At 63.1% G+C, this 27,026-nt stretch overlaps 1 protein-coding gene and 1 long non-coding RNA gene across 2 annotated transcripts; both read left to right on the top strand.

Annotated features, from left to right (window-relative positions):
* Positions 1-6,116: 6,116 nt before the first annotated feature.
* On the top strand, positions 6,117-15,074 carry LOC121486182. Its single transcript, XR_005986564.1, has 3 exons — positions 6,117-6,224; positions 12,627-12,831; positions 14,953-15,074. It is a non-coding gene; the product is annotated as an uncharacterized LOC121486182 (long non-coding RNA).
* An 850-nt stretch (positions 15,075-15,924) lies between these two features.
* Positions 15,925-24,566, top strand: LFNG (LFNG O-fucosylpeptide 3-beta-N-acetylglucosaminyltransferase). The gene is made up of 8 exons (XM_041750465.1): positions 15,925-16,495; positions 20,915-20,963; positions 21,468-21,567; positions 21,691-21,844; positions 21,944-22,029; positions 22,497-22,662; positions 23,122-23,207; positions 23,418-24,566. The coding sequence occupies exons 1-8, from the start codon at positions 16,058-16,060 to the stop codon at positions 23,482-23,484; spliced, it is 1,146 nt and encodes a 381-aa protein (XP_041606399.1). The 5' UTR covers positions 15,925-16,057; the 3' UTR covers positions 23,485-24,566.
* The last annotated feature ends 2,460 nt before the right edge of the window (positions 24,567-27,026 follow it).

Raw genomic sequence — 27,026 nt, 5'->3', positions numbered from 1 at the left:
GCTCTGTTTTCCCTGCTGTGAGGACCCCGTGTGCTGGCCCTCCTTCCATGCAGACAGACTGCCAGCCTCCAGGGACACTGCGGGTGGCCTGTGGTAGGCAGCGGGCACTCTGCATGAAAGCACAGACAGCTCTCAGTTCAGAGAAGGGGCACCTGAGCTCCAAGGACACACAGCATCGAGAGGCAGAGGAGGACCCAAGTCTGGGTTGGTCTGACTTTCCACTTGAGGTTTTCACTGAGCCCAGAATGTCACCGCAGTGTCCTCAGGAGCCAGAATCCCAGGACTCCATGAGCCTGGCCTCCAGTGGCTCTCCACTGCTCTTCTCCTGCTTGCCTGCGTCCAGCGATGGAGAGCTCACCACCTGGGGGTGCCGCCCGGGAGAAAATGCCCCGTTGTGGGCTCCGGCTCAGATGGAAGGGAAGCTTAGCTCCGATGGACACTGCCTGGGGCTCCTGATCTGGGGGCGAGCATCCCTTGAAACTGGCTCACGGGGAGACCTGGCCTGTCTCTCCTCGCCATCCCTGCACAGGTGCCCATGCTTACCGTGCTCTCTGGAGGCAAGCTGCAATTGCATGAGGTAGGAAGGCCAGGCACTGGCTCCACATTACAGCTGTGGAAACCATCTTAGGAGGAGCGGGCTGGAGCCTCCTGGAGGGAGGCAGAGACTCACATCTGATCCCAAGACCTCCCCCAGGTTACCTGGGAAAGCTGCAACAGCCAAGCCTTGCCACCTGTGGTTGCCGGACCCACCGCTGCCACGACAGCTTTCTGAGTCTCAGTGCACCCAGTAGAGTGGATGCAGGGGGTGCTTGGGGGGCCCGTGACCCAGGCCAAGCCTACCTACTCCCACGGCAAGGGCTCTCGGCTCCCAGGGCCACGGGGGGCTGCCCAGATTCCTGCCCCACGTGGGCCTGGCCCCGGGAAGCCCCTGACGGTGGGAGCTATCTGGAGCAGGCCTGAGCCATGCTGGGGGTGAGCGGAAGCAGGGCAAGGCCCCTGAAAAGGCAGGCATGGAGGAGCACTGGGGGGCGCAGCCAGAGAGGCCAGCTGGGAGAGGGCGGGCAGGGGCCCTGCCGGCCTGCTTCTTCATCTGTCACGGGTACGGAGGGGGGGCAGCCCTGCCTCACAGGGCAGCATGGGGCCCCTCAATGTGGGGAAGGGACTGTCAGGGGTCCTGAGAGAAGGAAAGGAAGAGGAGGGGGAGGACAGGCGGGGAAGCCTCCCTCCACCATGTGCGTGGGCGAGAGCAAGATTCCAGAACTCCCCAGGGAGGCTGAGGAAGATCCAACCTTGCAGCTGCCATTGGCTGGACTGTCAGGGACTGTGGCTGTCCCCACCCTGTACTTCCTGGCCCCCACTCCTCCCAGAGGCCTTCAGCTGACCCGCGCGAGGTTCGGGCACCTCTGGCCCTCTGTGACACATCACAGCCCAGAGAGGGCAAGAAACTTGCCCAGTGCCATCCAGAGAGAACCTGTGACTGTCTGCAGAATGAATGAGTGAGTGCGGGAATGAATGAAAGTCCTGCTGGAGCGCCATGGAAGCAGCCTCTTCCAAGCAGGAGAGCCCTGATGGAGGGCAAGGGGCGGGCATGAGCAGACTTTCCTGCTGCCCTGGCAGCTGTGCTGGGGGGTGCAGGCACCAGCTGCGGTGGCCTCCCCCCCATCAAGTCCAGGCTTGGGCGGAGGTGGCACAGACGGCCGTTCCATCTGTCCCCGCCCTGTGGGGCCTCTCATGGAGGCTGGCACGGGCCCCTCGGGGGGCACACTGGTCTGCCGTTGTGTGGGCGCCTGGGCCCGGAGCAGTGCCGGTCGGCGCGAGTCGGGGCAGGCCCGCCCACCTGGGAGCAGGTTCAGCTCCGTGCCTGCAGGGGCTGGAGGCCCCCCGCCCCCACCCTTTCTTCCTGTCTTCCAAACCCCAGCTTCAGCCTCCCCACCCAGCCCACCCGAAGCTCCTTGGCACCAACCGAACCTGGGGTGCCTCTGTTCTGAGGGTTTGCCCTCCCTGGCCTCAGTGTCCTGACTGGCATCCTGCAGGTCCAGACAACCCCCTTAGAGCACCCCTGTGGACCCAGAGAGAAAGCCCACGAGTGGTGCAGAGCTGGTGGAGGGCATCTCGCTGGAGAACCAGAGTTGGAGAGGCCACAGCTCTGGAACGAGGCAGGTCTGGGCTCAAACTTCCGCTCACGACTTAGGAACTTTCCCTGAGCATTAACTCCAGGCCTGGGCCAGCGATCTGGTGCTGAATGAGACACGATTGGGGCGCTGGAGTCCATGGCACAGCAGGAAAGGCCGGCAGTGACAGTGGCCATCGTGGCAAGGACGCCAGGCTGGATGCAGTGGCTCATGTGGTCCTCACAACACCCTGTGGAGCAGGCCTTCTGATCATTCCCATTTACAGCAGAAAAAACTGAGGTGCAGAGAGGTCATGTGACTCACCACAGGTCACCCAGTTAATAACCAGCACAGCCGAGATTTAAACCCCTTGTAGCTGGCTCCCAGGCACTGATGAACAAGCTGAGTCACCTTGAACAAAGCAACCTAGTCCCACTCAGCCTCAGTTTCCCCAAACCAGGCAGCCTGAGATAAGCTGAGAGCAGATATGATGTAGATGGACTTGGGAAGTGACAGGTGGAGCACCGAGTGGGCTGCGGCAGCCCCCACTTCATGGAGCCTCCCTTCAAGTTCCTGCAAAATGGGGTCTGGATCCTAACCCCCCAGAAAAGACCCGGCAGCTAAGGAGGGCAGGCCCCTCACAGGGGGGTGTTTCCAGCACGCATCTGGCCAGCTGCAGTCTGCAGCCTACACCCCTTGCCTGAGCCAGTGGACCCGAACCACAGAAGGCTGGGGGCTGCAGGGCTGGCCCGGGGGAGGGGGTGGGCCCAGGGGTCCTGGGAAGGGGCAGTGGAGGGGTCACTGCGGACACACTGCAGCCCAGCCTCCTGGGAGATGCAGGAGATGGCATCAGAGCTGGCCCGGCCCACCTGCAGCCAGATGGCCACCCTGCCTGCCTGCCATCCTCACTGGTGGCCCCTGGGGAGTGACCCTCCCTCTGGCTCCACAGAGGCGAGGACGGGAAGAGGCAGAGGAACCGGCTGTGCGGGACACCTGAGCCCAATGACCAGGTCTCCCAGGGGGCAGCCGTCTGGGGGCTGGGAGGCAGAGCCGAGGCCGGTTCCCACCGCCTGCCCCCAGAGGGCCTGGGAGGAAGCAGGTCAGCAGGTGGTAGGCCAGCTGGAGCCTGGGTCAGCCCCGACCTGCTTTTGCTAGGCACAGAGACTAGCTCGGCACCTTCTGGCCTCAGTTTCTGAATCTGTGATTAGGGACACGGTCCCCTCCCCAGCTCCTAGGAGCAAGGTGGGCATGCAGGACCATCATCCCACTTCACACATGGGCAGCTGAGATTGGGAGCAGCGCTCACAAGAGACAGTGGTGGTCCCGGCTCACTGCTGTGGGGCCAGTGCTCAGGGAGGAGGCCACCCTCTGTGTGGGGCCTGCAGACCCTGCTTTGGTCCTGTCTCTGCTACCTGGCGGCTGAGGTCACTCCAGCCTTCCACATAGTGTAAAAGATGCGTTGGAGGATCAGCTGAGCCTGTGTCTTGGCACAGGTGATTGCCAGACAGAAGGCGCCTTCCGGTCGTTGGGGCAATCACAGGGGGCAGGTACTGGGCCCTGCTGGCCTGGGGCCTGGTGGCCACTTGCCCGGCGCTCATGCCCAGACCTGAGGCTGAGACAGAAATGTGCTACTAGTGAGAAGGCCCAACAGAGCACTGGGTATTGAGGGCTTGCCAGACCCCCATCTTTGTGCCAGGCAGGTACCTGGGGCCCCCAGAATGGGCAGAGAGGCAGGCCACCTGAATGTCCACCTGTGCAGAGGAGAGGACCACGGGCTGCCTGCCCACTCTCAATGTGGCCACCCCTGCCTCCACCATCAAGCAGGCTCTCTGCCCCTCCTAACTCACCTGTGTCAGGGGATCCCCATGGCCTGAGGCTCTCTGATGAACGGCAGAGGCTTGGGCTTGGCAGTGAGGGAAGGTGCAGCCTCCCAGGCCCTTGGCATTTAAGGGGTCCTAGGTTGAATGGTGGCCCCCCAAAAAGATAGGCTCCAGTCCTACCCCCTAGAACCTGTGAATGGATCATCTTTGGAAAAGGGATCTTTGCAGACATAATTAAGTGAAGGATCTCGAAATGGGGCCATGCTGGGTTGAGGGTGGGTCCTAAAAGCAATGACAGGTGTCCTTCTAAGAAGAGGGGTAGACACAGAGACATGGGGGAATGTGGCTGCGTGAGCAGAAGGCAGGGGCAGGCGGAGCAGGCGTGAGCCAGGGAACACCAGCAGTGGCCAGCAGCCACCAGAGCCCGGGAGGGGGGCCTCCAGGGGGAGCACCCCTGCCCACACCTTGATCTGAGACTTCTGGCCTCCAGAACTGGAAGACAATAAATATCAGTTTTAAGGCAAGTTTGCAGTAATTTGTTACAGCAGCCCCAGGACACTAACTTGGGGGCAGGGGGATCTGAAAAGGTTCATCTCCCAAACCTGGGTGGCTCGGGTAGAAGCAGGGGCCTGGGAGAGGGGACAGTTTGGGCCGGCCTTCCCCCCACAACCTCCAGGGATACAAGTCCCACAGACTCCTGCCCCAGCTTGGGCCCATAGCCCATTGGTCCAGGTGAGTTGTAGGGGTGAGCTCACAGCAGCCCAGGCCACTGGAACCCCACAGGACCAGCTACCAGCTTCTCCTGCAGCCTGACCACGGGTCCCTCCTAGTGGCCACCTTCCTGCCAACTGGTCCCCCTGATAGGGAGCCTTCTTCCCTCTCTCAGGATCCAGCTCATCCAGGAAGGACATCCCCCTGTGGTCAGCCCAGGCCTCACCCATACACCCCAGACAGGCTCTGCCTAAGGCAACCTTCCTCTGAGATCCCATCCATTGCCCACACAGCCCTGGCTCATGGGACATGCCGTGTAAATGTTCTGTGAGGGGCGAGCAAGTGTTCAGGGAGCCTTGGCCGACCCCAGTGCCTTTGCACCTGTCCACATGTTGCCTCCCCCATTCTCTCCTTGTGTGTCCAGAACACAGGCTGACTGTGTTCCCTGGTCAGCTCAGTCTCCGTCCCTTTCCTTTATTTTACCCTGCCGATCCTGACCTGAGCTACATCTGTTTGCTTACAGTCTGCTGGTCCCCAGGATACCATGAGCTGTTGTGCTCCCGTTCCATCTCCAGGGTCCACCATAGGGCCTGCAGCCTCCATATGCTGCCAGCTACATGAGGGGAAGGTTTGGTGGCTGCTCAGGAGGACTCTGAAGGCAGGGTGACCTGAGGATTCCCCAGCAGGAGCCCCCAGCCACCTGCACAAACCTCAGTATGGGCTAGCTCTGGGCCCCTAACCTCTCTCTTTGTATCTGGAGGGGGTGGCCAGGCCACGCCCAACCTGGAGGGCACACCCAGCCCCAAATCCCCTCCGTTCCCAGAACCAAACTCAGCAGGGCCCGGAGTCACTGCCCAGACAGAAGGACGTTGTGGAATCCACGGTCCAGCAAGGGTTTGTGGCTGCCACAGTCATGAGGTCCCCTGAACAGGAGGAAAGTTCCCCGGCGTCCAGCCCTATCTCCCCAAGGCTGGCTGGGCGCCCCTAAGCACAGCCTGCTGTCTCGCCCCCAGCCCCTCCGTAGGGCAATGAGAATGTGGGGAGTATGTCTCTGGGGGAAGTAGGGATCCAGCCTGGGGGTGCTGCGAGCCCCACGCAGGCCCGGGGGCAGGTGGAGGTGGCTCCATACCATCAGCTGGGTCTGGGGAATAGCAGGAGCAGCAGAGGTCAGGGAAGGCTCCGGAGGAAGAGCTGGGAGAGGATTGGGATGCACTCGGGGGGAAGCTGACTCAGCCTCCACAAGCCCCACTTCTCCGGCAGCGCCTTCCTGGTGGGGCCAACCTTCCGTCCAAATTGCCGCCACTGCTGGACAGGAAGCGCGTGGCGGGGCCGCGCCCTGGCCTCAGCCTCCCACCTTGGCCTGGCTGCCTCTCTAGGGAGCAAGGCTGAGGCAGCCCGGCCGTCTCCCAATTTCCAGGTGGCAGCTGGGCCGGAGGGAAGGAGCCGGGGCGGGGCCGCGGGGGCCACTCCGCCTGCTGTATCCACGTGCTCACCACGCGTCCCTGGACCAGGCTCACGCAGGCCCTCCGGCCCCGGGGCAGTACCGCACGCTCTGCACACGGGCTCACCCGCACGTGTGAAGGTAGGCACGTGCCTGTGCACTTGAGGACTGGCATCTGGGGCCCCAGGACAGCGCTGGGCCTCTCTGCAGGGCTGGGCACAGTGGCCGCCGAACCACATGCCATGTCGCTGCCAAGGGAAGGTGAGGGTGATGAGGAGGGGGGCGTGCTCAGGCCCTGGTGGCCGAGGCATCCCACCCTCTCTCCAGGGTCCTACTCGTGCCCACACCTGTTCTCTGGGAAGGCCGCGGGCCTGGCGCTCAGCTCCTGAGAGTGGCAGCCCCTCCCCATCCCCCTCTGCTTTCTCATCACACCAGCAGGGACTGGCCTGTGGCTCTGGCAGCAGCAGCAGCAGCAGCAGAGGACAGCCTTGCAATCTGAGCTGGGAGCTGGGGAGGACTTTCCAAAGGGAGTAGAAGAGGCTGAAGAAAGCCTCCAGAGAGGTGGGGAGGAGCTGAGGGCCGAGGGAGGATGGCTGTGCATGTGTGTACAGACCCAGGAGAAGCACCTGAACTCGGCCCACACCCCGCTTTCCAGGCCTTGGAGGAGAAGGACGCCTTCCCCCAGGCAGGGCCTGAGGACCCAGTGTGTGTGCATGCTGGCCTGCCCAGCCCGAGTCCCTGCTTCCCCAGGACCCCCTGTTGATGCGTAGCTGTGTGTGCATGTGTACACGTGCCTGCATGTGCTCCAACCCTGGAGGATGCCGGGCCGGCCCCCAGGCTGGGGCTCCTGTGGGCAGGGAGGTGCATCCCTGTCTGGCCCAGAATGCCTCCGTTCCCACGCCATCACAATGGCCACACAACAGGGCCCCCAGGGACGGAACCTAATCCTGGGCTATTGAAGACCTGAAAGCCGTGGCCCTTGCCCCTAGCCAGCAGACAGCCCCGCCCGGGACATCTGATCCACCGCCGCCCTCGTCTCAAAGGGGGACACTGTCTCCCCAGGGCCCCCCGCCCCACTGGCATAGACAAGGAGGGAAACTGGGTCACTGGGATAGAGTGACAGCAGTGGCCAGCAGGGATGACACTGGAGTGGGGGCGGTCACTACAGGCGGGGCCAGGCCCTGAGGATGCTCCAGGCCTGAATATCTGCTCCAGGGTACCCTCAGAGCCCCACAGAGGGCCTGCAGTTTGGGGCATCAGCTGAGATGAGAAACTACCTGCCTTCGCCCAGCACGCTGTATTGGGGACAGAGCTGAGACTCCTTCGCCACCTAGAGAAATGCCCCTAGGTCCCCCTGTCCCCCTCACCTCCTGGAGCAGACCTGCCAGCCCACAGGTCCTCCCCCTGAGTATGCCCCACTCCTGCTTGGTTTCCTGGCCCTCAAAGAGCATTCTGGGGCAGCCAGGAAGAGTCAGGCCCAGGAGTGGCTTCTGGGAGCAGAGACCCAACACTTCTCTGTCTGCAGCCCGTTCACCATCGCCACCCTGCCTCTGAGCCTGAGCACTCCACCCTCCTGCAGACCCCGCGTGGGGGTCCTGGAGCTCAGCAGCCCCTGGGCCGCTGGGAACCCATAGGAGGTTTGATCCCACAGATTCTTGCTCTCCCAGGTGGCTGGAGACACATGCTCACCGCTGCATGGCCTTGGGCAGGACCCTGCCTTCTACCTATGAAACAATCTCAGCCCTTACTGCCCCTTTGTAGGTCCAGCAAGTTGTTAGCTCTGGGCTCGGAACGGACCTGGAATTATGATCCACCTTCTGCCTCGGCGGCCAGGGAATCTGTGGCCTTCAAGATGGTCCAGAGGGCCCACTGGCTTTAGCCCCACCTGCTGGACCTTAGTCCCACGGAGTGAGCTGCCCAGGGAAGAGAAAGGGGCTGCTAGGCTCTAGGCTCTTGCTTTGCCTGCTTGACTTTGCCGTCGCCGAAGTGGCTGCCCAGAATTACCCCAGAGCTGCCTGGGGCATGCCCACCCTGCCCCTTCGTTCCTGCAGCTTCCTCTGGCAGCCGGGAGATTTACGGCCTCGGCAGCAGCTGCAGCCCAAAGCCAGGTCCTCCTCACCCTGGGTACTCCAGGGAGGGGGTGCCAGATGGGAGGGCACTGGGGAGTCCACTTGGGCCGGGCTTCTCTGCTTGTTGGCACTGAGCCCAGCATGTTCCAGAACTGGGGTGGGGGTACTTGGGGCAGATAACCCCCCCCACCCGAACGCTGTATGACCCAGGCCAGCTCACTTCCCTCCCTGAGCCTCAACTTCCTCATTTGCAAAATGAGAGCAGGAGACGCCCTGCTAAGCCTGTCACCCTGGGCCCCCCCTTCCCCTCTACTTTCCTGACACCAACCCCCCTCCGCCGTTGGCAGAGCCAGCTGGGGTGCCCCCCCTCCTAGGCCTGGTTGGCATAGGGTGGCACAGCTTAGGGGCTGTGGGAGGGGGTGGGAGCGTTTGCACAGGAGGGCAGGGTCTGTGGGGGGGCCCCCCCAGTGTGGGGGCAGGAGGTGGGGGACGGGAGCTCAACCTGGCGGGCGCTTCGGCAGTTCCGTCCGCTGCTTCTGTCAATATGAGCCTTCCTGTTTTGGAGATTAAACCTCGGCTGAGCAAACAGCTTTCAAGGAGGCCCCTCCCTGTCACCTTCCCAAACCCAGCCTGGCCTTGGCTACAACCACCTGGTGGCTGTCCAGGGTGACCAGGCCAGGCTGGCTCTGCTGTCCTTACCCCCAACCCCATCAAGCCCCAGACTGCAGCGCAGGCGGTCCGGCCCGGCCCCAGCCCCCACTGACCGCCACCACTGCCGCTGAGGCCACCGCCCCAAAAGCCCCCGTGTCATCCTTCCGGGCTGGCGCACTGTCCCAGCAGCCCTGCCCACTGCATCCTCTGCCCTCATGTAACCCTCCTGCGGGAAGCGAGGAGCAAGTGGAGCCTTGGGCCCTCATTGCCAGCACAGGCCTACCTGGTGGGGACCCTGGGCATGGCAGGAGAGCCCCGCCCCCAGTGCCCCACAGAGGCCCATCATCTGGCTGCTGATTTTTCCACTTGGGTCACCTGACGTGGCAAGCTGGGAAATTGCCTGGGGCCTGTCTTCTCAGTTGTAGGACATTTAGCAGCATCCCTGGCTTCTGCTGACTCGATGTACTAGTTCTGACTTACCCGCAGGTATGACGACCAAAAATGTCTCCAGGCATTGCCAAATACCCCCCAGAGCCCCAGTCACTCTGGGGTTGAGAAGCCCAGGGCTAGTCCCTGCAGACCATGTGCATACAAGGAAACCAGGGCTGCAGAGAGAGGCCAGGCCTTCCCGCTGGTGCCGGCCTCCGCCCAGTCTCTGTCCCGTGCTCCCTGCCTCCCTCATCCCTTCCCACCAGGGCCTACCTACCTCTGAGGAGCCTGGCCCTGCCCTCCTCCAAAAACCCTCCCTGGACTAAGCTTCACTGCTGCTGGGGCCACCCAATGAAGGCAGGAGGGAAAGTAAAGGCCTGGCCACAAGGACACAAGGCCCAGAAGGACAGACAGGTATGGAGGCTCAGGGTTGACTCCTGGTGTCTGAGCCGGACTGGAGTCGAGTCCCCTTCTATAATGCAATTCAAACCACATCCCTTTTACTCACAGACCTTCTGTGGCTCCCTATTGCCTCCCAAGCCTGACCCTGAGCCTGGCCTTAGAGGCCCCTGCTTACCTCCTCAGCATCATGTCCCACCGTTCTCTACCCACACCCCCACTGAAGTGTACAACCTCTCCAGACACCCCTGGGCGGCACCCCTTCCCTGCCTTCCCTGCCCAAACTTCTGAGCTACTGGTTAATGGTCACCATCTTTCCCTGAAAGACTTGCATGAAGCCCCCTTCTCCCAACCCTGGCACATAGCGGATTACCCCTCACCCAGGCCCCAGACACACTTGGGCTTGACCCAACTTCCAACCCCGACCATGCTCTACCTGTTTGAAGGACACCTGAGAGCCCCACGAATCCTCCCCACAAGACTATGAGCTGCCTGGGGCCAGGGGCTGTGTCTGAGTCACCTCCTTCACTATCCCAGAGTCAAGCAGAGCCAGGTGTGGAGTAAGTGCCGAGGGATCCTATTGAATGGTTGGGTGAGTGGACAGATGGATGGACGGACAGACAGGTGGATGAAGCGTTTCCATGGTGGTGGCTCATCTCTTTGTGGGTATGATGGCCACTCCTGAGCATATAACCTCTCCCAGCCCTCACTTCCAGGACAGCCTGAAATAGATACCAATGCCATATCCTCCTCCATCCCCATGAGTGAGGGGACTTACTCAACCCCACTCCTGTTGCAGAGGAGCCTGAGGTCAGGGAGTTACAGAGATAAAGTCAGGATCACATGGTGAGCAAGGCCCCCTTTGAGCCAAGACTCTGATCCCTACTACCTCCATCCGGCCAGGAGCCCCTCCTTCCACTGCCCCCAGGGTCTGGCCCCATTGACATGGGCACTGGGTCATGCCTGGGGCAAGGGGTCATGCCTGGGGCCTGCCAGGCACCAGGACAGCCACGCCCCACCCTGTGGCCACAGCACAAGCTAGTCATTCTTGGTAAGACAAAGGCGGGCTGGGGCAGAGTGGCTCTGGTGGCTCCCCGGTGGGTGTCTGGCCTCTGTAGGACGTCAGTAATGTGTTCTCACAGCCAGGGCTCTACTCCTGGGGGCCTGCAAATCAGATTAGCCCAGTCTGGCCTCCACACAGAGCCCCCAGGAAGAGATGCAGCTGCCAGGCAGAGGCCTGTCTCCCTCCTGGTGTGTAGAAACCCTGCCCCATGGCTGACAGGCTCCTTCTCCCCGACTTGCTGTGGGGTCAGGGGCATGCCTCTTCTCCTCTCTGGATCTCCCATGTCCCATCTGCAAGAACAACAGTTTAAGTGAGACCTTTAGAAGCCTTCTGACTGCGGTGTTCAGAAACGCTGCCGGTGCAGGGTGGGCCCACAGTATATGGTCATTGGGGCATCTAGGGGCTTTAGCCCCTGCCACCCACCTTAGATCTGCCCTCAGGCCTCATCCCTGGTGCCAATCCAGAGTTCAGTGGGCAGCCATGCCTCCTTACCCGGAAACCCACATTCCCTGGGGCTGGTGCCTGGGGGAAAGAGGCAGGAGGTGCTCCCTTGAGCCTGTATGTCCATATATCTACATCCAGCCAGCCACCCACCCAGCCTCTTCATCCACCCATCCATCCATCCATCCATCCATCCATCCATCCATCCATCCATCCACCCATTCACCCACCTACCCAGCCAGCCAGCCAGCCACCCACCCAGTCTGTTCATCCACTCATCCACCCAGTCTGTTCATCCACTCATCCACCCATTCATCCAGCCACATCTGTTCATCCATCCACCCATCTATCCATCCACCCATTCACCCAGTCAGCCAGCCAGCTACCCACCCACCCAGTCTGTTCATCCACCCATCCACCCATCCATCCACTATCTAACAAATGTTTCTTTAATACCTAATACATGCCATGTATTGTTCTAAGCACTGGGGCACAGCCACGAATGATAGTGTTTCTGCGGTCATGTAGCCAGCATCCAGCATCTTCCCAGCCATCCATCTCTCTTTTTGTGTCTCCATCCATCTATCCATTCCCTTACTCATCTGTTCAGGCATTGTTTACTGAGTACCTAATTTGGGGAAGGCACTGATGAGGATCACAATGTGGCCCCTGTCCTCACATAGTTCCCAGGCTAGCTGGGGAGGCAGGCAGGGAAATGGGCAGTTATAATCTCATGCGGTCAGTACTAGGATGGGGTTGGGTACCACAGGGGGTTGGGGAAGACTTCCTGGAAGAAGTAGCATTTAGTTGGCCTTGAAGGGTATCCCCTGAAGCTTTACTCAGCCACCTAGGCTGAGTCACCTGGCCACTCTGACCATGCCAGGCCCCAGGGTTCAGGCCAAAGGGCCATACCACCAGTGCTCATTGCCACTACAGCTGCAGAGGACCAGCCTGGGGTGGGGAGGGCAGGAAAGGCAGCAGCCACATTACTTTACAGAGTCCAGTAAAATCCTGAGATGCACGGGGGAGAGAACTGGCCCAAGACCACACAAAGCACGGCCTGGGGGTGAGGGGCTCTGGGCAGAGTGGGTGTGCAGGCAGGCTGGGCCGGGCCAGGGGCTCCATTCACAGCTGTAGGCTGGCTATTCTTCTCGTGGGGGCAGTGCTTACCCCAGCTGCAGTAATGGGAATCAGCTGCCGCCCGCCTGCTGTGCCCTCTCCCTCCTGCCACAGAGCTGGCTGCACTGGGCTTCTGAGCCAATCCCTCTTCATTATCTCCCCTCCTGCCAGCAGGACTCTTTCTCCAGAAGCTTCTGGGCTGGGGCCCTCCCTGAGCCCCTGTGGCCAGGTGACTCATTGTCCTTTAGGGGGCCCACATGCGCCCTGGCATCTCGAAGCCTCCCTAACTCCCAGGTATCTTCTGATGCCCTCACAGCAGCACGAGGCATGGGGGGGGATGGGCAGGAACCCTCATGTCTGTCTGTCCAACAGGGTGCATGATGCCCAGCTCCATCTTCCTGCTGCCAGATCTCAGAGGCAGTGCCTTCTGTCTCTGGGCCCTGCTGCTGGGTTGGAGAAGGCTTGCTCCGGTGACATGGAACAGGCCTCCCATTGATGATTTCTTGCGAGTTATCCACCGGCTATGTCCCCTGGATCTTCCCAGGAAAGAGACAATCCACAGGAAGCCAGCTCCAAGGTAGGTCCCCAGGAGCCTGTGGAGAAGGGGCTTCCAGAACCTGGTGGGACTGACTCCATCCACAGAAGGCCACAGGCTGAGCCCCAGCAGGGGAGGCAGGCCTGAACTCAAGTGGGGGCACCGTACTGCCTCTGAGCCTGATTGGGGGTGGGGAGAGTAGAGCCCCAATGAGACTTCGTGGTGACATTTTCCTTGGGCACCTCTCTGTACCCCTTTAATGGGGAGTTCTGAAGCCATTCAGCCACCTGCTGCCCAGGAGCCCCATGCAGGGGCTGGTGGAGACACCATGAGGTCAGCTGCCCAGAAGGTATGTACACCATGTCCCTGGGCGAGAGGGCCAGACTGCCTGCTTGTCTGACGTTTTGCCAATAAGCACCTTATAAAACGCAAAGTAGTGTTATCCTCAGGCCATGGGAGGAGACCTGAAGTTCAGAGCAGAAACGTCCTAGGTCCCAGGCTTGGAGCTGAGAAAGGACCTGGGTTTTCGAGGCAAGCCCTCTGGCTCCAGAGGGGCCCCCAGCCCCTGGGCTGTGCTTGTGCCTATGCCTGCAGCAGGGTCCTGGAGCAGCCCCAGCCCCCTTCCCCAGGTGGGGGCCTCCTGGCGACCTGGTCGCCCCCCTCCCCTCTCAGGCTCCCCATTTCCTGTCCCGAGCCCAGCACCTCCCATGGCTGTTTAGCTCAGTGGGTCCCTGGTGGGAGCATTTGGGCCTTGGGCAAGGGCAGGGAGGAGAGCGCCTCAGGCTGGGGAAGGGGCGGGGTAGCGAAGCCGGCCACCCCCTTATGGTTTTTAGACCTCAAGGAGTCACCATGAAATTCCATTCTCCTGACAGCAAAGAAACTGAATCACTCTTGCCAAAGCCCACGGCCCCCACAAGAATGCTATAAGGCTTTGTCCTGTGTTCCCAGACAGACAGCCGCACCCGGGGGCCCCCACTCCCGGAGCCTGGCTGCAAGGGGGTGCAGGAAAGCCCCTGCCGGGCGTAGGCCATCCCCCCCACCAGGCTGGACCAGTCCCTCTCTCAGTACCTTGCTTCCTCTCCTCCCTCCCTGAGTGCAAGACAGCAGTCCACTGAGCTTCACCTTGTTTTCTGTACAATGGGCACAGCGCGCCCACTGTCTGGTGCGTCAAAGGGCCCTGTAGCCAGGGCACACGTCAGAGAAAGCAGGGAGTGCCATCTCCTCAGCAACCTGGTCAGGTGGGCGTATGGGGCAACACGGCTGTGTGCTGCGCTCCCTCTACCTCTTACAGAACGCTCCACATCTATAGGGTACCAAGCAAGGATGCTACCGACCTGACTCCCGGGTACAGGGCACAGCTCATGCAAAAATTTTGGGGCTCCATGGTGCTTGGGCTGTATCAGAATGGGAAGGATTGTAGGGTGCAACAAGAAATGGGGTTGGGAATGAGTCCCAAGGCAAGCAGACACCAGGTCAGGATTTGAACTCAGAGGCACTGAGGAGCCATGGAAGATTCGGATCTGCTTGTGCATGTGTATGTGTGTGCTGGCGGGGGGTGGGGGGGGTGGGGGGGTGAGATGATCAGAGGGGCCTGGTTGCTGAGTGCAGAATAAATACAGCAGGGAGACCCGGGACAGGGAGACCAGGGCAGAGAATGCCCAAGAGGAGAGATGAAGGTGGTGGAGAGGACTCTTTCTCAAAATAGCCCAGACTGGGGATAGATGGGAGTTGGTGGTAGGGCAAGGGCCATGGGGACTTCAGACCTGAGGCTGGGCGGAGCTCAGCTGGCTATGTGGGGACAGCCCATGCAGTCACAGGGTCCTTTTTCCCCCTGCCCACCCCCACCTCTCCAGCTGCCTAGAGGTTCCAAGGCTGGGCTCTGGCTGATGGGGGAGGGGTTTATGGCAGGAGGTGACACCACGGGGGAGGCTTGTCACTAGGGCATGGCCAGCACCATCTGCTCAGGCATCTGCCTGCCTGAGGTGGCGCCCCGCTAATTACCTGGGGTAGGGGGGCAGGAAGACGCCTGGGAACCACTATCCCCCATCACACCCCAGGACAGAGGCGCCAAGAGCAAATGGGCCACAGGCTCCCCGCCCGGGGTGGGGACAGGAATCTGGTACCGGGGCCTGACTTTTACCCAGTCAATCCTACTGCCTTCAGGCCCTGCCCTTGACGTCCAGGTGGAGGAGGAGGGCTAAGCGCTGTGAAGGTAACTAGCCGGTGGGCCGAGCGAGCGCTCCCTGGGGCCCGGGGCTCCGGGGGTCGCAGGGGGCCTCCCGACGAGGGGATGCCAGAGATGGGAGGGAGGGGACCGAGGCGCAGCCAAGCGCAGAGCCGCCCCCAGCTGCGCCTCCGGAAGATGCGGGGGGCAGGGAGCTCGGACCCCCGCCCCCCGCCCCTTCCGGGCCCCTGGCCCCTCGCGCTCACCCCGGGCTGCCGCGCATTCCTGCCGCCCCTGCTCGTGCGGTGGGCGGGCCCGGCCCGTGGGAAGGCGGGGGGGGGGGGGGGGGGGGGGGGCCGTGTGCCGGGGGCGGGGCGCGGCGCAGCTGGGCCGCAGCTGGCCCGAGCAGGGAGGGACCAAACGGGACGGAGGGGGCCCGGCGGGTTTCGGGGACCGGCCCCACCCCCCGCCGCTGGGCTGGGATTCGGGGAAGTCAGCTCGGGGGGGCGGGGGGGGGCGTAGAGGGTGGAATTAAGTACAGGTGCTTTCTCGCCGGAAGCTTGGGTCATCCCGGACGCTCCACCTGGGCGCCGCCCCGGGGAGGCTGCGGGGTCCGGTGCAGTGCCCTGCGGGGACGGCCGGGGCGGGGCGGGCCGCGCACGTGCTCGCGGGGGTGGCGGCGGGGGCCGGGGCGGGGGCGGGGGCGGGGGCGGGGGTGGGGGCGGGGGCGGGGGCGGGGGCGGGGGGGGCGCGCCTGCCCGGCCTTTCCCAGACCCCCGCCGCGGCCCCACGTGGGCGCTGCGAGTCTCGGGGGCGACCGCGCGCGGCCCCGCCCAGGGCCCGGGGGCCAGTGAGCGCGGGCCGGGCCGGGCCGGGGCGGGGCGGGGCGGGGCGGGGCGGGGCCGGGCCGGGCGGGGAGGCTTAAGAGCGCGGGCGGCGGGCCGGGGCGGCTGGACGCGCGGCGGGACCCGGGCTGCTCGGCGTGGCGGCGCGGGGCGGGCCGGGGCGCGGGCCGGGGCGCGGGGCAGGGCGCGGGGCAGGGCGCGGGCCGGGGCCGGGGCCGGGGCCGGGGCCGGGGCCGGGGCCGGGGGCCGCCAGCCCACCATGCTCAAGCGCTGCGGCCGACGCCTGCTGCTGGCGCTGGCGGGCGCGCTGCTCGCCTGCCTGCTGGTGCTCACGGCCGACCCGCCGCCGCCCCCGGTGCCCGCCGAGCGCGGCCGGCGCGCGCTGCGCAGCCTGGCGGGCCCCGCGGGGTTGGCCCCGGCGCCCGGGCTGGAGGCGGCCCCGGCGCCCGCGGCGCTCGCCCGCGAGGTGCAGAGCCTGTCCGAGTACTTCGGGCTGCTGACCCGCGCGCGCACAGACGCGGGCCCGCCGGCCGGGGGCGCCCCCCGCCCCGCCGCCGGCCGCCCCCCGCCGCCGCCGCCCCCGGCCGAGCCGCTGGCGCCCCGCGACGTCTTCATCGCCGTCAAGACCACCAGGAAGTTCCACCGCGCGCGCCTCGACCTGCTGCTGGACACCTGGGTCTCGCGCCACAAGGAGATGGTGAGCCCTGCGGCCGTGCGGTGCAGCCGGCGGGGCCGTCCCGCTGCCGGGAGCGCCGGGGTCGCGACGCCAGAGCATCTCTTCCCAGCCGGGTGTGCCTGCGGGCCGCTCTCCCCGCCGACCCCATCCAACTGCCGGAGCCCTGGGTGGTGTGCCCTGACTCTACGCCGGCGGCCAGTGTTTGGGGTCGGCGCCCTGCGGTGCCTCCTGACCCCACAAACGGTGCTGTCGTCTCCAAATCCCCCCAAAGCCGATTCTTCTTCGTGGGGCACCCGCACCGGGCGCAGACCCTTCCCTGGGGAGGAAGACTTGTTCTTAGGGGCGGAGTGGGGAATTAGAACCTCCAGCATAGGGCTGGTCCCCCCCCCCCCCGAGTCTTTGCTGTAGGATGGGGGACAAGTCATCGTTCAAGGTAACCTGGGGTTAGAGTGTGCGTTGGTGAGCCCCGGAGAATCCATCTTCAAAGAGAGCTGTTTTTCGGGGGTGTGTGCGGAGACCCTGTCCCCACAGCACAGGAGTCTCTGGAGTTTGGAACCTTGTGCTTAACTGTACGCTCATTGCACATTGGCAACCTACACATAATCAAGACACACCCCACTTTGAAAATCTCCCTCGAGGCTGCAGCAGGACGGTTGGGTTGGGGCGGGCAGTGTGGGCCCTGCCAGGGGAGGGGCAGCGGGAAGGGGGGGTAGCCCTGGGCTAGGAGATTCAAAGGCTTGAGTGGGCATTTGGGATGAAGCTGAGAGACCCTTGACTAGGGTGAGGGCTCAGAGAAGATGCCACCCCCCTTCCTTCCTATTTAAAACTCACGATGAAGTCCTGGGATCTTCTGGAGTGGCTGCGCCCTGTTTTGGGACTGGGTTCTGGTGAGGTCATGATGGGGGCCAGGGTGGGGGTGGGAAGGGTCCTCTCTGGTTCCAGTTTGGGGAGGGGGCCCCCTGGGAGCCCCGTGGCAGCCTCCTGGGAAAGCAGCATCCCCTTTCCCAGGGGCTCAGCGGGCCAGCAGGAGGGGGCGGCGGGGGCCGGGCGGTTTTGTTTGGCCGCCGGGCCGTTAGGATTCCCAGCGCCCGGCGGCTCTCACGCCGGCCGCTTGGGCAAGGTAACAAAGCCCCTTTCTCCAACGGAGAAAGGCGTCCGGCCTCTTGTGTGCAGCTATGCGCTCCATGGGAACCGCCGCTGGCGTGCTGGCCACTCAGGTTGCCTGGCGATGAGGGGGCCGACGGCCCCCCCCAATCCCTGACTGACAGCCCTTGTGGGGCACCATCCTTGAGCCAGGCACCCTACCCCCCCCAGGACTCTGCCTCCCTGCTGTGTGACCTTTGGCAGCATTCGGCTTCTCCTGGGCTGCCACCAGCTCTGAGTACAGACCCTAGGGGATTTCTCCAGCAGAGGGGGTGGTCGAGGGGTCTTGGGTACCAGTGCCAGCCGAGGTGGGTAATGTTGGGCAAGACCTGAGGCCTTTCTGACCCTCAGTCTCCTCATCTCTGAAATGGGGAAAGTCATGTTCTTCTAGTATGGTGTTGTAAGAGGAATGGCAAAACGTGGAGGTGGAGGGAATGAGTCAGGGTGGGGGCTGTCACTGCCCTGGGCCCCGAGGTCCCTGCTGAAGGGGCCACTCAGGTTTCCTTCTGAACCCACCCAGGAAAGGCTGCATCTGCCCCAGCATCAGCTCGTGTGTCACGGCGTGCCAGAGGGCTTCACATCGCCTTGTTGGGCGAGGGGGTGCTTGAAACTATCCCGACCAGGGTCCTCCTCTCCCAGTCCTGTGCCTGGTGATTCAGACTCAGTGTGATGGGGGAAGACTCTGAGAAGTCCAGGCTTTGGTGGGGGAAACCCAGAGAGGCTGTGCAAGCTGAGAGTGGGCATCTAACTGATGTGGAGGGTTGGGGGACTTCCTGGAGGAGGTGCCATTTGAGCTAGACAGCGCAAGTACAGAGCATGTGTAAGAAACTTCCAGCACTTGGCATGATAGTCAGGGGGTTGGGGGTAGGTGGGGGGCAGGGGCGGTCAGCAGGGGCCACACTGTGACAGTGCTCAATGAGTCCAGGATGAGGGGCTGGACCTTTGGCCCCCATGACCCCCCTCATAGGAGTGGGCCAGGCTTCTGCGGCTGCCACCACAGCGGCCACAATTGCTGGGGGAGAGCTTGGCATCCTGTGTTTCTTTGAATCGCAGCTCCAGGAACAATGCCGCTTCCTGTGGGTGTCCTCCCGCCCGCGCTGGGCCAGCCTTGCCGCCCCTGCTGCCCTGCTCTTCCTCCTCCAGCCCCATCGTTGGGGAAGTGGGGAGGTGGCCTGCGGGGGTGGGGGTGGGGTGGGGTGTGGGGGTGGTCTCGGTCTCTGGAAGGCTCTTGGGGCTAGACCAGCACCCCCTCTGCCCCAGGGCATGACCACAGGCTGGAGGCTGCCCCTCTCTGGTCCTCCTTGTCCCTGGTGTACGTTAGGGAGTAATGGAGCCCACCTCTCAGGGCTGCTAGGGAGACCGAAGAAGAGTCCTGGGCGGCCCAGGACTCTGTTTCCGTGCTTTGCTCTGGCTACAGGGGAGCTCTTGTTATGCCCATTTGACAGAGGGGGATACTGAGGCTCTTAACTGGCAGACAGCCCATCCCCTCCTCTGCTGGTTGCTCTGAAGTAGGGAGACCGGAGGCCTGGCACACTCACAGCCCCACCCTCCCGGGTACCCTCTCCAGGCCGCCTGCCTCGCTCTCCCCACAGCTGAACAAAGGTGACTTTAATCTCCGTAGCCTTGGGCTGGGTTTTTAGGGCACCACCAAAGCGCGGGAGAACAAGCCCCGCTTGATCTCATTAAGAAAGCATTTTCCTTTTAATCCAGCGACGGCAGTGGCGCGTCTGCACTGGCCGGTCTCAGCCTCCCACAGCATTCCTGGGCTGAGATGCTGGGGAGTGGGTGGGGGGCTGGGTGCAGGTCTGTGCGTGCGGGCTGCCTTGGGGTGCCTGCTGGGCTCTGGAAAGAGTGTATGGAGAGGAACTACGTGGGGTCTGCCCCGGCTCTCAGCCTGTGATCAGCAGCTAGTGGCCTCACCTGAGTATGTGCTCTAGTCTGAGGTCAGGCCAGGCAAGGGGTGGGGGGCTGCCCAGAGGACCACCTCGAGGTGGGTCCCCCAGGTTCTTGGATGTGTACTGTGCTCCAGGCTTGCACGTGCTAGATCTCTCTTGGACCCACAGAAGGAAACAGGTCCGGTGGGCATGGAGGTGGGGGTCTTCTGCTGCCTTCTTAGGCTCAGAGCACCCCCCTCACCAGCACCGGCCCCGGCTTTGCATTCAGCCATGCCTGGGTGCGCTGGACGGCACGCGCTGGGCGGGCCAGGCAGAGGAAGGAACATTCCTCCCCGTGTGCCGACGGGCCCAGGCGGGTGCCGGCAGCTCCTGGCCCCGCCCCGCTGCCCCCTCCCCCTTCCTCGGAGTGATCCTGGCAGGGGTGGCCCGAGCTGGCACAGGTGGAGCCTTGATGTGGCCTTGGGCGAGGCCTGTCTGCCAGCCTGGATTTCCTTGCCTGAGCAGTGGGAGGGGGGCTGCCGGGCCTCGTGGGGGCTGGGGGTACTGATCTTGGGGTTGGGGCACATGCGGTTTCCTGCCTCAACCCTCCTGATGATCAGCGTCTCCAGAGAACAACGGTGCCTTCTTAGGCTCAGAGAAGGTGACCTGCCTGGCTAGTCACCCTGCCCAGGGTGTTGGGCGGGGGGGGGGCAGACTTGAAGGCCCAGCCCAGAAGGCTGTAGTGCTGTGGCTGCACCCCTGCCCATTGGACCTCTCGCCCAGCCCGGCCCAGTTAACCAGGCCAGCTGTATGGTAATGGGCAGCTCGGCCACTCCTGCTTAACGCGGCCGAGTTAAGGCCAGCCCGGCGAGGGGCGCCGCGCGGCCCAGGACAAAGCTGGCGGACAATGCCTGGTGATTCATCCTCCCTCCGGGCCCTTTGTCCGCCAGGGCTTGGCAGCCGCCCAGCAAAGGCCTTTGTCCCTGATTGAGACTTGGCTTCCCAAAGCCGACCTCCTCCGCCTGTCCCCCCCCCCCCCCAGCCCCTCTGCCCCCTCCTGCAGGCTGGGCGCTGTGTCAATAAGGGTGTGTGTCCCGCCAGGTGTGCGGGGCAGGCAGGGAGCCGGTTACCTGGCGGGTGGGCGGGGCGCCCTACCTGGCTCGTGCCGGCACAGCCGCCCAGCGACCTGGGGGCCCAGCTGCTGACATGGGGGGTGGGGTCTGCAGGAGTCCCAGCCCTGCTTCTGCCTAGGTTGGGCATTGGAGACCCACTCTGTGCACGTGGGGAAACAGGCCGACTGAAGGGTGGGCGTGACTGAGCTGTGGCTGCTGGAGCCCTGGGGTATCCAGCTCCGCACTCCCACAGTGGCCCCGGGGTTGGGGGACACAGAGCTGCCTGTTCAAGGCCACGTTTCTCCTTCCAGACGTTCATTTTCACCGATGGGGAAGATGAAGCCCTGGCCAGGCGCACGGGTGAGCCCTGGGCTTGGGGAGGCCAGGGGGACTCCATTCCTGGGAGGAACTGTCCCCTCCACCCGCCCTCCTCCCCTCCAGAGAGGTCACAGAGGCCACGGGCCAGAGAGGGCAGTTTACTCAACTGGTTTGCTCAATGCCCCGCCCCACCACTCGGAGGGGGGGGGACACTCAATTCTCATGCAAATGAGGTCCTTTCAGCTCCCGAGGCCCTTTGAGCTGATGTGGCGGCAACAGGTGGCCGGTGCTGGGAAAAAGCCGCCTGAATGGGCAGGGGCGGGCCGGGTTTGCCCTGAAGGGGGCTGGGGGGGTGGGGGGGGGCTTGATCACTGGGCCGTGAGCCCTGTGCTGGGGAGGGGGCCGAGGGGGGAGCCCGCTACAGGGCACAGCTTGAACCCAGGGCACCCTGGGACAACCCCCGCTCTCCCTGCTCTGCTCTCACAGGGCTCGGTCCTCTCTGAGCCGGCTCGAACCTGCTAACGGCCCCCCTTCCCTTGTTCACAGGCAACGTGGTCAACACCAACTGCTCGGCTGCCCACAGCCGCCAGGCCCTGTCCTGCAAGATGGCCGTGGAGTATGACCACTTCATCGAATCGGGGAGGAAGTGAGTGTTGGCCTCAGGCTGCCACCCAAGGATTGTGCCCCATCCCCTCCAGGTCCCTGCCCTGGCCTTCTGCACCCCTTGACGCCCTGCCCTCTGTCCCCTTTGCTGCCCGCTTCTCTGCAGGTGGTTCTGTCATGTGGACGATGACAACTATGTCAACGTCAGGGCTTTGCTGCGACTGCTGGCCAGCTACCCGCACACGCAGGATGTGTACATCGGCAAGCCCAGTCTGGACAGGCCCATCCAGGCCACAGAGAGGGTCAGCGAGAACAAGGTGGTGAGTGCCCTGCTCTCTCGGGCCTGCGCTGAGCGGGGAGGAGGCCAAAGGTGTCCCTGGAGCCTGGGGCGAGGGTCTCACCACGCTCCCTTCCCACAGCGCCCTGTCCACTTCTGGTTTGCCACTGGTGGGGCTGGCTTCTGCATCAGCCGTGGGCTGGCCCTGAAGATGAGCCCCTGGGCCAGGTGAGTGCCCTTGGTGTCCCCCCGCCCCCGCAACCCCCCCCCCCCATGAACCTACCCTGGGTCCCAAGGTTCCCCCTCTGGGTGCCTGGCCTCCTTCATCTTCCCAGCAGCAGGTGTCCCTAACCTCACTTACGGGGCGGGCTGTGTCATGAATTCCCACCCCCACCCCCACCTCCGCCCCCAACTGGTCACTTCCTGCCTACTGGGCAGCAGGGGCTGGTCAGCGCCAGACCCAGGCACCACTGGGCAGGACTCCTTTCTGCACCTAGTAACCTCCAATTCAGAATTGTCAGGCTGGTTCAGAGCAGGGTGCTGCACTGGGAGGGGATCTGCATCCAGCTCCCCAGGGGCATGTTCCCTCCTCTCCCCAGTCTGGCTTCTTCGTTCCCTGCTGGGTCCTACCAAGCTCCTGATGGGCAACCAGCTCCTGCCTTTTTGTTCAGTGGTTGGGTCCTTTCCTCCTGCAGCAGGGGCCACTTCATGAGCACGGCCGAGCGGATCCGCCTGCCAGATGACTGCACCGTAGGCTACATCGTGGAGGCCCTGCTGGGTGTGCCCCTCATCCGCAGCGGCCTCTTTCACTCCCACCTGGAGAACCTGCAGCAGGTGCCAGTGTCGGAGCTCCGGGAGCAGGTGTGCTGCCCTGGCCTTGGCAGAGGAGAGCTGCTGGGCTGGGAGGGAAGGGGAAAACCAGAGGAGGAACCAGGTGGTGTGGGGGGAATGGGGAGTCACTGTTGTAAGCAGGGACGTCAAGAAGGGCCCCACTCTTGGCTGCCCCTCGGACACCCCCACCCCCGGCAGGACCCTGCTCCTCTCCTGCGCGACATGCCTAGTCTGTGCTGTTTGGGGGCTCTTCCTATATATAGCAGCAGAGGACTCTTGGCCTCCGCTGAAGCCCCCACTCTAGACTTCATCCTGGGTCGTGCAGGGCAGGTGGGGCGAGGTACAGTGTGACTCGTGGGCCTTCCTTCTTGGTCCAAGGGAGGGCAGAAGGCACAGCTGTCCCCCTGGATTAAAACCACAGGGCCCACCACCGACAGAGCCCAGGGCATGGGGGCCCCTCCCAGCTTCACTCTGTGCCTCCTCCCATAGGTGACCCTCAGCTATGGCATGTTCGAGAACAAGCGGAACGCAATCCACATGAAGGGGCCCTTCTCAGTGGAGGCTGACCCGTCCAGGTGAGGAAGCAGGTCCAGATAGAGGTTGGGATGTGCGGCAGGTCCCCTGAGGGTGCGGTGGGGGTAGGGGGTCTGCAGGAGCTGGTCCTGGGAAGCCCCCCCAGGAGCCTTGCTCAGGGTATAATAGGCCCCCCTCTGCGGCGGTGGGTCTGAAGATGGGTCTCAGTACCCACTCCCCACACAGACCAGCCCCCTACTCCATCCCTACAGGTTCCGCTCCATCCACTGCCACCTGTACCCGGACACACCCTGGTGTCCCCGCACCACCGTCTTCTAGCAGCCATGGTTGAGACCCCGTCCTCGGGCGCCCCTGGTATCCAAAGGGCCCGGGGACCTGTGTTGTGCCGCCCTGGCCTTGGCATTCGAGGCTCCCTCAGGGCCGTGCCTGCGTGTGTGTGCTCTGTGCCTGTGTGCAGCAGGCTGCTGGGCAGTTCTGCTCTGCCAAGGAACAGGCCAAAGTGCCACTTGTCTGCCTTTCCATGCCCCGTGGGCCAGCAGGCTCTGGCGCCCCATCCCAGGATGTGTGTCAGAGGTCACTCTGTGGGCCTTTTTATTATTTTGGGGTCTTTCGACAGCATGAGGACCAGGGGCTGCTCTGCAGGGATATGCAGGTGCCTCTCCCTTCCTGTCGGGTGCAGGCTCTGTGCCAGGGGGCCCCTGCCTCTGAGCCCCTTTTCCCACACACTGCGCTCAGAGGAACAGCAGCCAGCACCTGGGCGCAGCCACCCCATGAAGCCCCTTGCGACCATGTGGCCAGGTGAATAGCAGCTCCCCTCACAACCATCCTGGGTGGGGTGTCTTTCCAGTCCTTGCAGAGGTCTTCTCTTTGTCTCCCCATGATGGGGAGACAGAGCTGAGCATATTATCACCTCTCTGAAGTAGAGAGAAAGTCGCCCATAATGGGCGTGTCTGTAAATATTGTGACAGTATTTTTTTACTGTGCTTGTTTTTTCATAAGGGGGTGGGTAAAAGGTAAGGTGTTCTTGTTTTGGGGGGTGGGTGGGGTGGGTGTTATTTTATCTTTTCTGTGGATCAGAAAAAGCAGAAGCCAAACTTGAGATGATCTTTGTTGTTCAAGCTGATGGAAATGTCTACTGCTCCATATATTTATATGTCCCAGCATCTGGACCACCCTCGCCCCCTCCTGCACCGTACCTGTCCCCTGCAGGCCCAGCTTGGCACACCTGGCCCGTGGGGTGTGTTTTGTCTTCTGTTTTTCTTTCTGCAAAGACATAGCTAGGAAATCCACCGATAATGGAAAAGTTCTCAGGGAATTGAAGTGTGGTTACTATGGTGACGTCCTTTGCTGTGAATAAAGTGCTCTTTGGGGCAACCCTGGGGTTCTGATCTTGCTGGAAATTGGGCCTGAGGTGCAAGTCCATGGGAGATGGATCCAGGGGACCTGGGGGCTTGTTTGCTGTCAAGGAGGGGGGGAGAGAGATAGAAGGGAAGTGGAGCAGTCACTGGCAGGTGCGTGGGAGGCACGGCCAGCCCCAGGCACCCTGGATAGGGTCAGGGGTGGCGGAGTGGCCCTAAGGCTCCATCCTGTGTCAGGCCTGGTTCTGGAGGCTGCAGGGAGCCTTGCCTTCCCTGCGGGAGGGATGGGGGCTTGAGATGGCGCAGCCTGGGACCTTCTTACCTGGCTTCATCCCCATCACACACTCACGGATGCCATATCCTTGTCCCACTTTGGAAATGCCAGAACTAAGGCTCGGAGCCAGGGACCGCCAAGGTCAGGCACCTAGGCTGGCGGGGTGGTAAAGAGCTCAAACGCAGAGGCCTGGTGGTCTTGGGTCCTGGCCTCCCCTTCATTCACTTCTCAACACAGAATGGAGACAGTCATTTGAAAAGTGCCACATTTCCCCAGCCCTGACCTGCCGGGGGGACTCAAAGCCAGTCCCATGCCTGGGTGGCTCAGCAGTCGCGTGTCTGCCTTTGGCTCAGGGTGTGATCCCAGGGTCCCGGGATCGAGTCCTGCATCAGGCTTCCTGCATGGAGCCTGCTTCTCCCTCTGCCTATGTCTCTGCCTCTCTCTTTGTCTCTCATGAATAAATAAAATCTTAGAAAAAAAAAAACTTAAAAAAGCCAGTCCCATCCCCACCAGCCATGTGCTTGCATACTCAGCACCCCCAAATGGAGGGCATGGGCCAGGACATCCTCCCTTCCTCACAACCCTTGCTGGTGGTGGCTCCTCGGGCCTGGGGGCACCTGGCCAGGGCCTGACCCCATCTGGGCCTGTATAGCCCTGAGTCAGCAGAGTGGCTTCCGGAAGGGCTGTGGGCAATGTCTGGGACAGAGGGAGGGGAGGAGGACCCCTGAGCATCACAGCCTGATCCCCTGTCCAGGGTGCCCCCTCTGTGGTACAAGGGGCCATCCTAACTAATCACCAAGGAGAGGGAGCAGAGGGCGGCCACCGGCAGAGGAGCCTGCTGCCTGCCTGAGTACAGAGCCAGGGCCCAGGCCGCTGGCCGCAGCCCCACAGAGCTGAGAGAGCCCTTGCTGAGACAGGTAGTGCTGGCCTCAGAGCTGGGGTCGTGGGGAGGAGGCCCTGGGTCCTCGTCTGAGAGCAGGGGTAAATGAGTCCCCAGGGCTCTGGGTGTGGGGGGCTGCCACCCAGGGGCACAGACACCTAGCCCTTCCCTCTTCTCAAGAAATGGAGGGTGGGCAGTTCCTCCTGAGAAGGGGAAGCAGGTCCAGGAGGGGCCTGACGGGAACCAGCAGACTGATTTCTTCCATCTGCTGCCCTCAGGGGTGTGGGGAAGGGGCCCTCCCCCAGGAAGATGAGTCACAGAGTTGACCTCACTTCTCCCCCCCGCAGCAGGCCTGAGGGTGTCATGCTCTCCCCTCCACCCCCCTGCACTGGGCTAGTGGCTGGTTGCCACACAGGGTCCCGGCTGTCCCATGGGGGTGCCCATCCCCCAGCCTGGCCCCTCCCACACTGCCTGTCTTTTGGGGGCTTTCAAAATAAGTAACCATGCAGCCATGGGGGCAGCTGGGTGCTCCCCACCCCCACCCCCTGGGGCTTCCTTGCTGCCAGGCGGCTGAGCACGCTGCTGCGCCAGGTCCAGGCTGGGGGGCCCCTCCCTGCTCGGTTTAAACAAACTTCCCTTCACCTGGGGCCATCACAGCCGACTAGACTTCCTGAGAGGCAGTGGCGCATCTGAGCTCCAGGCTTCACTGGGGTGCGGGGTGGGGGGGGGGGAGGTCCGGGTCTCCGCATAGCCCGGGAAGAGGTGCGGAGGTGGCGCGACTGGGTCCCCACCACCCTTCCCCAACCTGGCCCACCCCCCTGTGGTCAACCCCGGGACTGCCTGGAGGCTTCCTTTCCTGCTGGGGGCTTCCTCCAATTCCGGCCTCTCTGGGCCTGGGGTGGAGCGGGTGGGGAATGACCAGGGACGGTTTGTCAGACGGACAAGCCCTTCCTGCTGCTGCCCCAGGCCCATCTGCCCCCGCCCCCCCCCCAGCCCCAGCCTGGCCAAATGTTGTTGGAGGTGACCCCTTCCTGAGCCCAGGGTGGGACACAAACACACAAGGCCCCTGGGGCATCACTAGGAGAAACCCAGGGACCTGGGGGCTCCTGTCTGCACCCCTGGAGGTGGTCGGGCTTATGTTAGCATTCTGGGTTGGGAGCTTAGAGCTGTGGCTGCCCCTCCCGTGTCCCCTACCTGCTCTGGTGCAGGTTTGTGGGGACCCTCCCCCTACTGCCGTGTGCAGTCCACTTTGGTCCTTGGGTGCCAGCTGCTGAGGAGAGCTGCTGCTCTCTCCCTACCCAAATCAGCCTTCCCCAGGACCCACCAGAATCCCCGGGCACGCCCCATT

Source organism: Vulpes lagopus, chromosome 3 (assembly GCF_018345385.1).
Source record: "Vulpes lagopus strain Blue_001 chromosome 3, ASM1834538v1, whole genome shotgun sequence".
NCBI classification, from domain to species: Eukaryota; Metazoa; Chordata; class Mammalia; order Carnivora; family Canidae; genus Vulpes; species Vulpes lagopus.
The sequence above is the reverse complement of the archived record's forward strand: the minus strand, read 5'-3'. Positions and strand labels throughout refer to the sequence as shown.

Excerpts from the sequence above, each read along its gene's own strand:
- LFNG (XM_041750465.1), top strand. The coding sequence starts at position 16,058 with ATGCTCAAGCGCTGCGGCCGACGCCTGCTGCTGGCGCTGGCGGGCGCG. Across the intron at positions 21,568-21,690 it reads TTCATCGAATCGGGGAGGAA|GTGGTTCTGTCATGTGGACG; the intron begins GTGAGTGTTGGC and ends GCTTCTCTGCAG. Across the intron at positions 22,030-22,496 it reads AAGATGAGCCCCTGGGCCAG|CAGGGGCCACTTCATGAGCA; the intron begins GTGAGTGCCCTT and ends TTCCTCCTGCAG.